Source organism: Lissotriton helveticus, chromosome 4_1 (genome assembly GCF_964261635.1).
Source record: "Lissotriton helveticus chromosome 4_1, aLisHel1.1, whole genome shotgun sequence".
Lineage (NCBI taxonomy): Eukaryota > Metazoa > Chordata > Amphibia > Caudata > Salamandridae > Lissotriton > Lissotriton helveticus.
Genome location: NC_136063.1, coordinates 722,305,665 through 722,318,250, shown reverse-complemented (window position 1 = coordinate 722,318,250; position 12,586 = coordinate 722,305,665). Strand labels below are relative to the sequence as shown.

The 12,586-nt window shown below is 39.9% G+C and overlaps 1 protein-coding gene across 3 annotated transcripts in view; it reads right to left on the bottom strand.

The window, feature by feature from the left end:
• Window positions 1-4,946: 4,946 nt before the first annotated feature.
• Window positions 4,947-12,586, bottom strand: part of LOC144828837 (opsin-5-like) — a 1,422,400-nt gene continuing 1,414,760 nt past the window's right edge. For all 3 annotated transcript variants that reach the window (XM_078687370.1, XM_078687368.1, XM_078687369.1), the window contains one exon: window positions 4,947-7,117. In XM_078687370.1, the coding sequence (XP_078543496.1) occupies window positions 6,497-7,117 (621 nt within the window). In that variant the 3' untranslated portion in view covers window positions 4,947-6,496. The remainder of the gene's footprint in view (window positions 7,118-12,586) is intronic.

The window sequence follows — 12,586 nt, the reverse complement described above, 5'->3', positions numbered from 1 at the left end:
CTGCTTGATTGGGAGACATAGTACCTGTGGGATCGTTAGCAACCTTTGTTCAATGTAGCTACTGGTTGACATATGCAGAGACATTAGAGGGCTTAAATACAGAAAATGAAAATGGATTTAAAGAGTTCATCAAAAAATGAAGTTGGAATAGGTAAGTAATAAATAGCAGGTGTGGTGGAAGGGGGTAAATCAGACATGAATGGGATTTGAAAGGATGGTAAAGGAGCAGCAACATGTTGGAGAGATCCACATATAAAGAAGACCAATAATTAAGACAAAATATGGGGGTAAAACAGAAGTAAAAGGGAAGTCAAAAAGAAAACAACTGTTTCAGGAAATATCGAACAACTGATAGTGACAGGACTTTGGGATTGCAGAGATGTGTTCATCGGCGTCAATGAGGAATTAAAGATGAAAGCCGGATAGTGAACCTGTGGAGAAAATAACAGAGCTGCAGGGACAACTGAATGGAAGGGATAGGGGCAATGACAAAATGTGCAAGGGAATACTAGGCCTCTGTGTCTTAAAAATGAACGGCCTAGTAGTCGCTTCTATTCTATAGAGAAAGCCATAAATTTAATTATACCTGGTTTGAAGGAAAGAGGACTAGGATGTCCGTGTCATCTTCCTAAAAGCGTAAAAGTAAGCCAAATAAGCGCATATTTATTCATGGCAACTGTTGGTTTCACATATCAAACATTTCAGATCAGCTTCATGTGCAGCTTAATTGAAAAATAAAATCCCTAGTGGTGCTCTTCGCCTAAGCCACTGATAGCTCAGTGTTAGACAACCTTAAATCTCAGTGCGGTTTGAGGGGATTGTGGCCTAACCCTGCCTCCATTGCCGGCACTTTTTAATATGACTTGTAAAAATACATTATTCTTAATTCTACATCCATGAACTTTGATATATATAGTGTCATGATACATATAAGTACAATTAAGTTTAGTAAACCTATACTTACCTAAACAATATTTTAGTAGTCATTATGTTGTCTATGGTATTTTTGCAGGATGATAGTAAGTCTGGAATATTCTGGTACCAGACTCAAAGACATGGCAATGTATGATATCCGTATAATGTGTGGGGATACTTCTTGGCTGTTGAGGGCCATATGCCCTCAGTAGGGGCCTTTCCCAGAATTCTAACTTAGGATCAATCATTCCTTAGAGACATAGGAAGTATTATTGGGAGACACCATAACTCACTGAAGGATGTGGGATAGGAGCAATCCGGTGGAGTCCTACGAATGGCTCGCGATGCATTTCCGACAGATCACCACACTCTGATGGTTCCTCCTTGTATACATTGCTATTTCAATTAGGGACGCCACAACACAATTGCCAAAAGGAGAAGTCACTTAGCATCAATACTTTTACAGCTTGATATGTGTCTGTAGACCAGTTAGCCAGAAATAAAAGACCCATTCCCACCTGTCAATCATACATAAACCTCTCAAGTTCCTCTACAGGCACATAGGCTCAGATTTACTAAGGCTTTGCACTAGTGCTAACGCAAAGCAAAGCGGCAAAAATAAATTACTTCCCAGCACTAAAAGTGTTTTGGCCTGGTAAGCTGCCGTTTTCACAGTGCCAAATCCACTCTTTGCTGCTTTACATCAAGCAAACTTTACTGGGGAGTGGACCACTGCAAACACCCATTGTTTTTGGTGTAAAGTTTAATCAACTGAGGTAGCCTGGTTAGACTTTGCATCAAAAATAAGCATCTACTGGAAGCAGGCGCTAATAAGGCCAAGCTGCGTCTGGGGGCTGAGTGAACCAATGCGCCCACCTTAGGAACCTGTGTTTGACCTCATGGTCACAGGTGCAAATCCTGGTGGATCCATTCACCCTTTCATCCTTCAAGGGGCCAATAAAATGAGTACCATTGAGTTGGGTAACAATAAACATCTGTTATTCAGTGCCAAGATGCCCACAGGTGAAAGAATGCTTTGCAAATACACGTGATGTAATAGACTATCCCCCAGATTCATGAAAGTCGTGTTTTGCGAGTCCTTAATAGCGAATTTTAAGGATTCGCTATTAAAGACTCACAAAACGGGATGCATGTAGAAATCGCAATCATTTTTGCGATTTCTACTGCTTCCTTATTTGCGATTCGCTAATTACTAATCGCAAATAAGGAATGAATGGGGAGTCATTCCCTTATTTGCGATTAGCGAATCACAAATAAGGAAGCAATTTCAAGGGTGCCAGGGTGTCCAAAGGACACCCTGTTGCTCCCCTGAAATGGTAATGTCCACTGGTGTTGCGCACACACATGTCCCAAGGACATGTGTGTGTGTAACATATAACTTAGAAAAATGCACTACAGTGCATTTTTCTACGTTTTTGCTATTTACCACGTAGTTAGACTTCGCGGTAAATAGCGGCCCCAGATTGCGAATTCGCAATTCTGAAATGGTTCATGCATTGCATTTAAGGAATCTCAAATTGAGATTCCTTAAATGCAAATAATCGCAATTTAGAGATTTCTAGAATTGCGATTTTTGCATTTGGGATGATGCATCCCAAATGCAAAAATAGCGCTTGCAAAGAGCCAGATTCTCAGAATCTGGCCCTCTGCGAGCGGATTTTGGTTTGATGAATCTGGCTGTAATTCCAGAAAAAATTGAAACATTGCATACGTGCTACTGTGCACAGCACACATCCAATAGGTCGAACTCTTCTCTATTTTTCTGTCTTCTCTAATTGTCTGCATATAAGAATTTATGCCGGAAGGGTATGTCTTCAGTACTAATCCTACACAAGACAATACACAATCTCCTCTACATCATGATGTGAGGCTGTGCATCACCAGGTCTGCATGCTTGTGCACCACCACAGGTGATGACACCAGCACCAGGCCAATCTTTGTAAATATGGCGCTGGGACGTCTTTGCAGTTTCACACAACTCTGTGCAGCAAATTTTGGTGTTGAGCTGCATACCATGAAATATTAGTAAATGTATGTCTTCGGAGGAAAATCGTGCGTTTATTCTGCCAGGCACAGCTTGCATAAGCAGTATATTTCCTGATCTTATCTATTAGACACAACCCTTATTCAGCCGCACCTTAGTTGTGCTTACACCGTTTCGATCTTTGAAGCTTCACTTAAGAAAGAGTCTCGCCCTGAATCCCAAGAAACAGACAGTATCATCTGAGAACAGTAATCAATTTTACTGATCAAGTCTGCAATTTCAAGTGGTCCCTATCAAATATAGAAGAAAGCTGGGTCTGAAAAGATCATAATATTGATATAAATTCCTGAAGCTTCATACAGCACGAAATTATCAGTCTTGGTGCTGTAACTGTATATTTATTACATTATGAACATCAAGGGTTAGACCTGCTTTCTGGGATCCATCACACTTACAGAAATGGCGAACTGGGTAACACAGTTCTTTCCTCAGGAGATATATCATGATAATATCTGATGACAACTCCAATGATCAGACTGCAAAAATGCATATTCTAGGGTGTCGTCATAATACCGTGGCCTGATCTGCCATATAAAATACTGTCCTAAGTATCATGTACAAAAATATTGCTCCACTGGAGTTTTTAATATAAACTTAAAGCCCAATGGAGTGATATTTTTGAAAGCGATATTTAGGGCAAAATAAATATGTCAGATGAAATTTTTGCTAGGATTGTCAGACATGCAACCGAATCTAGAGGGCAAATTAAATGTAATGGATGGATTGTAGATACAATTCCTGAATTGCATCTAATGGTCATGGTAACATCCAGACAGTACACTTCAGTCAGAGGGATTAGTCACTGTATGATCTTCCTAAGAGTCATTCCCCACACAACTCTCAAAGGAAAGCAACCTTTAAACTTCTCGGTCCTAGCCACCTTAACAAAACCGTTCTACTTCTAACATTGTGTCTCCCTGGTGAAGTAATACATAATGATGGCGCTCTCCCTGCAGAATGTGGCAGGGTCCCTGAGACTGATTTGTCAACGTTTGACTTAGGCTGTAGGCTGAGTGGGGCCCCCCAGAAGGGTGTGTTACTCTCCTGTACCTCCAAACAGACACAAGTTTTGCCACTGATTGTGAAGTCCTCCCCATGGCACTGGTTGACATCTTTTGGATGTAGACAATTTTGACACACATTAAATCTTAACCAGTCAGCAGCATGAGACCAGGTCTCACGCACACATGCACACCCACGCACACACACACAGACATATCATATTTTTACCAAACGGGTACTTTGCATGACAACCCGTGGAGATCACTACAATGAAATTTAAGGGACATGTGAAAATGAGGAAGCCACAAAAAAGAAACATATCATGATGTAACACATGAAGAAAAGTTAAAGTGAAGAATTGTAACTTTGCGTATTAATTAAGAAAATCTATACATTGTTGGTGAAATGCATGTTTTAGTTAATAACGACCTCAAGATCTCATGATAGTGGGCTAGAGTTGGGAATAGGTTTATAGATAGGATAAACACAGGGTAAGGGGTAGAATTGTGACAATTTGAAGGGTCAAGATAATGTTAACATTTATGGTTAGAGCTAAGTATGAGGTTTGTGTTAAGGATAGTCTTTGGGCTTCTGGTGGGTCTATAGCTAGGGTTAGGGGTGCATGTTGGGGTAGATCTAATGGTTATGGTACCAGAATATTTTGGCCCACCTACTTCCTGACCAAAATATTGTGTCTTGAATATCACCATAAAAATATAGCCCCATTGGACTTACAATAGAAACTATAGGGGCATATTATCAAGAGATTTATCTCTGCTTTTTTTACTTTAAAAACCAAGAAAGCGGAGATAAAATTATCTACCTATTACCTAGCTGTCGCTAACACCAGTTAGCGACAGCTAGTAGGAGATAGCGACCATCTTGGGCCCCGCTTTGCATATCAGAGATATTTATCACCAATGACATGCAAAGTGGGCGTGCCAAGATGTTAGCGACTGAAAACAGTCGCTAACATCGCTATCTCCTATTACCAACGTTTGGAGATATTCGCGCTAAGCGCGAATATCTCCAAAAGCTAACACCTGCCCTGAGCAGTTCTTAGCCATGTTATCCAATGGGAGGTGGATAACATGGCTAAGAGCATTTGCTCGGTAATGCATGAATATCGCTGACTTTTCAGCGATATTCATGCATTTCGGCCGATTTTTATCGCTTAGGAGATAAACCGTGATAATATCAAGGCTCCTAAGCGATAAAAATCGTCGCTACACGGCGATAAAATTATTGCCGCTAAGCCAACCTAGCGATAACGCTAGTAGTTGGTAATATGCCCCAAAGTCCCTTTGGAGTTAATAATAGAAAATCTGCACCCAATGGAACAATATTTTTGGAAATATTTAGGTCATGATATTTTTGTCAGATGATATTTTGGTTAACAACATTCTGATATACAACCGTCTGAGGGCAAACTTTGGGTTATGATTAAATCTCTGGCTACTGTGCAAGTTAGGGTTATTTTAAATTCATGGATTAGGAGTTATCAGAAAAAGGTAGGGTTAGAATTACAGCTGTTGTCAGGGATTTCCCTTCATTCTCACTTCCTTCCTAACATTTTAGTCATGATGGGTCAATGAAGGATAAAATACATTTTCTTAGTAATGGATTTTTCATAATCACGTCACCATACAGTATTTCATTTCCTATTCTTCATTATCACATAGACCTACATAGCCAGGCCCTTTTTGCAATATTATAACTCTGGAATGTCAAAAGAAATGACAACATAGTCATATAGGTTAGGCAGCGAATACAATGAGTGCCATCGTTGAAGACTTATCCTCTTGGGGTGGTGATCCTGGAAGATGAGTTTTAGCAGTTATCACAATGTGAATGAGAAGCCTGAGAGGGGAGGTGGACCTGAGAGTGACAGAGAACCTGAGAGATGACGGAACGTCAGGGAGAATGGGGAAGCCCTGAGAAAATACCTGAGAATGCAGATGAAAGGACAAAAAGACACATACGTGCATTCTCCCAGGAAAGAGATGAAAGATGTTCCAGGAAGTAACAGAGTACAAAGGCAAAGTAGGAATCGTTTCAGAAATGGGAATAGTCATCTGCTGACTTAAACGCAATATTGAGCTACTGTTCTTGTAAGTTAAAAATCTGACACGGTTTAACAAAATGTAGTAGGTAGCCTGCAAACAGTGACCTGAAATCTAGTTATACAATTTATATAAAACGTACAATAAATATGGGAATGGGAGGAATATTTGATGGCATTTGCTTTCAGTGACCTCAATATAGAATAAAAGAATTCTAATATGGCAAATATAGTTGCAACCAAATTTACCAGCCCTTGGCCTGAAGACTATGTAAACACGAACATCCTGAACACATTAGGAAATACTGAGAGAAACAAGTGCATCACCCTCGTGGCAAAAATATACAAACCTGCCAACAAAACTGCACATACTTTTTTCTTGTTTACAGTGGAATGCAATGCATGCGTCCTTTCTTACAACAAAGTGAGCTAAAGATGCTTAAAACAACACCCTAGTAGTCACTAAATCGATTGCTTGTTGGCATCATCTCTAAGGTGATTTCCAGATTGTCGTTTTCGTTGCTTTTCTGTCCTCTGACGACTACTCTTACAGACTTCTTGGCACTGGCCTTCTTTTTTGTTTTCTGATGGGTCTCAATCGATATGTTTTCTGGTGGCGGGCACTGCACCGTCTTTATCCCATTGTGGCAACATTTAGGATAGTTTCTAAAGCATTCGAATGTGTCATTGCATTTTTCACAAGGGAAGTAGGAGCTGCAGCCCTTTATTGTCTGGACTGAGTTAGTACTGGACTCGTTTCGCATCCTGAGGGATTGCAAATTGATCTTGAGAACTGTCCTGTAAGTGCAGCGCTGTAAGACTTTGAGGCAGCAACATGTCCTCAAGCATAACTGTTGAAGAGTTGAAAAGTCTTTGGCAATGGTTTTTCTGAAATTGGGCTTCAGCAGGAGATAAATGGCTGGGTTGTAGAGTGTTGAGGACTTTGCAAAGACAGCTGGCACGGCAAATGCAAGGGGGTGAAGGGAGTCTATCGACCCAAACGCTGCCCACATAGATATGATGGCATACGGACTCCAGGCAGAGAAGAATCCAGCGCAGACTGCAATGCTCAGCTTCCCAGAAACAAAAACAGAGAAAGGGCTCGATTAGTGCAAGAAAGAGGCAAAACCATGAGGCAATTGTACATCAATATGGAGTAATAGTATTATTATTCATATAATGCCTAATTAAGGACCTATTCACTTAGGTGCAAAACTAAGTTAATTTGCGAGGGCAGAATCAACATGCGGATCGGAGCACATTTACCCTTGAAAATCAGATTTGAAAAATGTAATATTGTGTCAGGTTGTTGAAATTTCCTCAATTGCAAATTTAGGGTTAAAGCAGGTTTCAGGGTGTTGCTGAATGGCCCCTACCCTAAAACTAGCAAATTTAGGGGAAATCATATGGCCCTTGCACATAGTTTATAACACTTGAAACACTTATACATTTAATCCTTCCTAGGGTAGGAAGAAATGTGTTTCCAGAGTGAGAGTGGGAAGAAAACACAACCAATTTTATTGTGGAAGTAGGGAAATACTATGACGTTATACATTTTCTCTGTGATGCGCCAGTGAATAAGCCATGTTAACGGAAATACATTCTATTTTGCATGCTGAAATTTGCACCTGGTAGAAATTCTTGAAGCATAGTTATGCAATGTGAGTACTGCTGTAAATCTACTACTGGTGTATATCTCCAGGAGAAATCAGAGATGCTTTGAAAGTCACTGAAATAGGCCCTTTGTTCAAGATGTCCACATCCTTTATGAAACATCTCGTGCAGTCTTTGAGGAGTCATTCACCACAAGACTAAAAATAATGGTTAATTGCAGCACACAGTGGATTGGACTAACCACAGTCACTTTTCAGAATCCATTTTTTCCGGGCTTTTACTGATGCACACATTCTGAAAACACCATCCTTCCACAAGCAGAGAACTGGTTGCAGAGCCTTCTCGGGGATTGCACCAAAGATTTGGAACTCCTTACCTCCAGGGGTACGTGGAATCTCTTCCTTTACCGCATTAAAAAAAGAAGCAAAAATACTACTACTGAAGAAATTCATGTCCTAAGACTTAATCCTATGCTAACACCGAGTGACCCATATGTTCCGCACATCATTACCTACCTCCAGTGAACTCAAGGAGATTATTATATGTATGTTTATTACCATAGCCACTTGATGTTCATCTGCTGTATTTAGTGTAAAGATCAGCTGGCCAAGTGTCTACTATACTATCCAGATACCCATGGTTGTTTAAAGGAGAATATTATATGTATGTTTATTATCACAACCACCTAATGCTCAATAACTGTATATAGTGCAATGTATTGCTGGATACTTGTCCCCTATGTTACCCACATACTATATACGTCTTTTGTAACTATATCAAAAGTTTGTATACTACCTCATCCTGTTATGTTTTACACAGTATACTGTAGAGCGCTCTGATACCCTTGTGGGTCACGTTTGCACTATATAAAACTTTATAAAAAATAAATTGCACCACCAGTTCGTCATATTCAACCTTGAAGGAATACCATTTTAATACATCCAACATCGTGAAGTTACTTCCGCTTACAGCCTTCAAGTTTTCCCCTCTGAAGATGAAGTCTGAAAAAAATGTTCAGCAGGACCAAATACTGACTTCTATCCAACCAACTTTACTTTGAGGTCAGACATTGAGGGTCCCCATGTATGTGTATTTACCATTGAATGTTTTTACCAGTGCTTATTTTTCAAGATAAATTTAAACTATACCGTCTTAAAAAAATGTTTTAATATTTAAACCATTTTAATTAAATTTATTCGAATGGTCTTTACACTAAACGGTGCCCAAGGCACTTGATTATGTGTTGCGATTTACCAATGCATCTAATATGAATTATTGTGTTGTTACCCGTTTTCTGCCCTCATGCATTTAGCTGCTGTATTTAACGTCTTGATTCCCCCTGAATGACCTGAGCACTTGAGTTGTGTAGTATGCGCAACACAAATAAATAGAGAACAACAAAAGTCACCCCCTAAATTTAAAGGGGACAGAGTTACACAGAACTACATATGAAGGATAGTTCAAGAAACAAAAAATAAATGATCCACAAATACTTTTGTTAGATTTATATTTTCATATTCATACAAAAACACACAAGTCAGTCCCTCACAATTATACTTTAACTACTGTTAGTTAAAGCATTCACATGCATATAAAAACATATATATTTTTTTTAAAACAATCTTTATAGTAAGCATAACAGTCAAACTATTCACAGGAAAAAACATACTTGTATAGAGATTCTAAGGTTCTACCTACCACAACACATTCAGTCAATCGCTCATCTACTTTATCTCATTCATACAATGTTGAATAATATTAATGTATACAATGTGAGTCTTTCCTGTATTTAGTATGCTGTAATAGCAATAATAACTTTACGATGCTGGATTTAGCAAGTTTTAATGGTATAGTCCTCCCTCTTCAAATACAACTTCCCAGCTTCACTCCACTATAATTAGGATCATGTGTATGCTCTCCACAATATACCCAATGAATACAACGAATGATTATTAAAAATTATTTTAGTGACACTCTGAACCTCCTTCCTACTGTGGCTGGATCTCTTCACGTCTGTGCTAATATATAGCAACTGTTAGGTAGACTACATTCAATTATATAGAGTGGGTCAGGTTTTCAGTTTCTGTACAATATCCAAAATATCACAGTCAGATCTACTTCTTTCCGCTTTCACTTGCTTAACACAATGGTGGCAAATATACCTTTAGTCTGCCAATAATGTTGGCGTACTGCAAATATGCAGTAGGATCTACTTACATCTTTGCTTTTACCTTGGGAAAGCCACTCGTCTCATAGATAAGCATAATGAAAAAAACACATTTGTCAGTTAATATTGTCCTTGGGAATCTCTGCCTCCTGAAAAATGTTTTCCACAACCTTATCATTCCTCCTGAACGTATCTCACAAGACACTTGAGGACATCTTTAAATCAAATCTGCCTAAACAAACCCAGTGTGGCCCATTCTTCTGACGAAATCATAATAAACCAAGGAAATGTATTAAGCTCACATATCACCCGTGGGTCTCATGGCGCTAGCGTAAAACTCCCTGAGGCAGAAAGGTCAGTTAAACGGGGCGGATGTTATTGATGGTCAAATAGCCACGTTTTTAGATCCCTGCAGAATAATTTATGGTCTATGATAGAGTGGAGCTGAGATGGAAGTTTATTCCAAAAAGCAGGTGCCAGGAAGGAGAAAGATCTGCTGCCATTCCTGATGGTATGGAGTCTACGAGGGGAAAGGAGAAATTTGGTGCTTGACCTAAGCGTCCTATTTGGCTGATACCAGCTAAGTTTTTTAGCAAATTAGCTTGGCCCATTTCTGACATGTTCTTGTGAACCAGACAGAGGGCCTTGAAGCGGATTTGCTTCCTTATGGGTAGCCAATGACGGGTTCTCAGACTGAGTGCAGATGGAGATTTTGATGGGAGGTTTAGTACTAGCCTGGCAGCATTATTCTGCAAAAATTGGAGTCTGAAGTAGAACTCCCCATTGATAGAGGCCAACAGGGCCCTTCCCTAGTCGATCCGACTCACGATTAGTCCCTGGACAAGTGGTGTCCTTCATTCAATTGGAATCCATTCAAAGATTTTGCGTAAGCTGCGTATTATTCCATAACAAGTACTGGTTATGTGATTTGTATGGCTTTTCATGGATAACTGATTGTCAATCTTTACTGCAAAGTCCCACACCTTGGGCTTGGGAGATGGACAGGGACCGAGGCTCTGGGGCCACCAGTCGTTTGACCAAATTTCCTGTGCTTTACCAAAATGGATGATCTCTGTCTTACCACCATTAAGTTGGAGATGGTTGGTGTGCATCCAGTTGTTAATATGGGTCACACCATTTTTGAAATGGAGCCTTGTGTAGGGTCGGGGCCAAGGGTGATCAGTAGCTGGGTGTCATCGGCATATGACACACCACATCAAACCCATAGGACCTGATCACTTTGGTTAAAGGTGTCACATGAAGATTGAAGAGCATGGGACATTTTTACTGGCCGACTATGGGAGACCAGAGTGCCCAGTTGTACGGTGGAGGTTTGATCAGTTAGATAGTTTCTGAGCCAGTCCAGTGCCGGACCCCTGACTCCCACCTCTCAGAGCCGTTGTTATAAAATACTATGGGAGATGGTGTCGAAAGCAGCAGACAGGTCCAACTGGACAAGCATAGCTGACTGCCTATTGTCCTGGGCAAGTCCTATGTTGTCAACAACCTCCACCAGTGAGGTTTCAGTGCTGTGGGCAGCCCTAAAACCTGATAGCGAGGGTTCCAACAATCTGTGGCTCTCTAGATGGATAGTGAGCTGTTTGTTGGCCAAGGACTCGAGTACCTTACCAAAGTAAGGAAGCAAAGAAATTGGGCGATAGTTGCTGGGTTCCTTAGGTTCTGTAGAAGACTTCTTCAAAATAGGCTTAACCCTTGCTGCTTTCCATCTGACCGGGATTGTTGCTTGAACTAGGTATATGTTAAATTGATCGGTAAGGTTCCTGACAAGGAAAGGGGCTATGGATGGAAAGAAACGGGGAGATCGCATCTATTGGGGAACCCGAATTGATCTTCGACAGGGCAGTTGAAACTTCATCTGAAGTGAATGCAGTGAATTCTTCTAGGAGAGGAATGGTGGGGTCGAATTTGATATCAGAGTCATTGTCTGGTTTATTGGTATCAAGATATGGGAAGGAACTGTATCTAATGTTGATCTTTTCCTCAACAAAAGTAGCCAAAGTGTCTACCCATGGTTGTGAAAGAGGGTTACTGGGCTGACAGAGGGGTGGTTGGTAAATTTCTTTAATATTTTGTAGACCGCTTGATTAGAATTGGCGGGTTTGTTGATTCTGTTAATAAAATGTAGTTTTTTGGATAGTTTAGTGTTGTCTAGGTAACCCCAGTGGTTAAGTTAATATATTTGTCGGTGTTCAATGTTTTTGGTTATTCTCCATTTGTGTTTGGCCTTCCTACTGGAAAGTATTTCAATTTTCAATGATTCAGTGAACCAGGGTGCTATCCTCGGATCACTGACACAATATCGACGACCAAAATATCGTCTGGATAGAATATCGTCACCAAAATATCGATGGACAAAATATCCTCTCCCTATCTACAAACAGGTAAGTACAAAAATATCAAAGACAAAATATCGCTGTATTAAATACAGTTTGTAAAAATATCGAACTTTTTAAATATGTTAAAAGTAATATTAACTTAATTAAATAATCAATATAATTAAGTAAAACATACTTAAAATTATTTTTTTCGCTAGGACTGGAACACATATCTTCAGAGTCGTGGAAACAATAGATAACTATTTCATTCAGTCAATCGTGCATGCTTATTTTCTACAGAGTTGCAGAGAAATAGTGAGACGGGCGTTTTCAATAAAAGGGTTTATTGAACAGTCTTCTTTCTCGTGCAAGAGAGGTGAACTGCTACAATCGTTAGACAGAATACAAAGTATAATGCGTACAGC